The sequence below is a fragment of the Apaloderma vittatum genome, unplaced genomic scaffold, assembly GCF_000703405.1.
Source record: "Apaloderma vittatum isolate BGI_N311 unplaced genomic scaffold, ASM70340v1 scaffold22089, whole genome shotgun sequence".
In the NCBI taxonomy this organism is placed as follows: Eukaryota; Metazoa; Chordata; class Aves; order Trogoniformes; family Trogonidae; genus Apaloderma; species Apaloderma vittatum.
The window spans coordinates 1-568 of record NW_009736093.1 but is presented as its reverse complement, the minus strand read 5'-3'; the positions used below and the strand labels follow the sequence as shown (position 1 = coordinate 568).

At 48.4% G+C, this 568-nt stretch overlaps 1 protein-coding gene across 1 annotated transcript; it reads right to left on the bottom strand.

Annotated features, from left to right (window-relative positions):
- Nucleotides 1-281: 281 nt before the first annotated feature.
- LOC104279534 (mas-related G-protein coupled receptor member D-like) lies at nt 282-494 on the bottom strand (the record flags this gene model as incomplete). Its single annotated transcript, XM_009876850.1, has 1 exon — nt 282-494. A coding segment is annotated over one exon (213 nt), but the record flags the coding sequence as incomplete, so codon positions are not given.
- Between the last annotated feature and the right edge of the window lie 74 nt (nt 495-568).

The window sequence follows — 568 nt, the reverse complement described above, 5'->3', positions numbered from 1 at the left end:
GACGGTGGAGTTCAGCACCGCCAGCAGAATATATACATAGCCAGGAAGTAAACTGTAGTAGTGTGGAAGATCGAGTAAAACTGCAACACTGAAAGGAATGCCAAGAGCAAGGAAGAAGACGACGTTGAGCAGCACAGCAACGTAGCATCTCCACGGCTGTGGCTGCAGTGAGCCGCATCGGAGCTTGATGAACAGGGAGAGGTTGGAAACCAACATAATCAATGACAAAATCGCGGGAATTGCAATGACTACAATTGAGAGGATTATCAGGTAGCTCTCACCGAATATAAGGTTAAGATACAAGTAGGAAGTGAAAAATCCGGCACAAGCCCAGAGCAGCCCACTCACAATGCCGGACAAGTGCTTTGGGCGGCGGCAGCGGTACCAGATTGGGAAGAGGACGGAGACGCACCGCTCCACACTGATCGCTGTCAGGAGACCCAGGCTGCTGAGGTCAAAGAAGTGGCAGAGAGATTGAGCTATAAACATGAAATCTAGGTAGAAATAAAGAAAATCATCCAGGCAAAACACCATGAGGCTAAAAACAGCCAACATGAGCAGAAAAAAC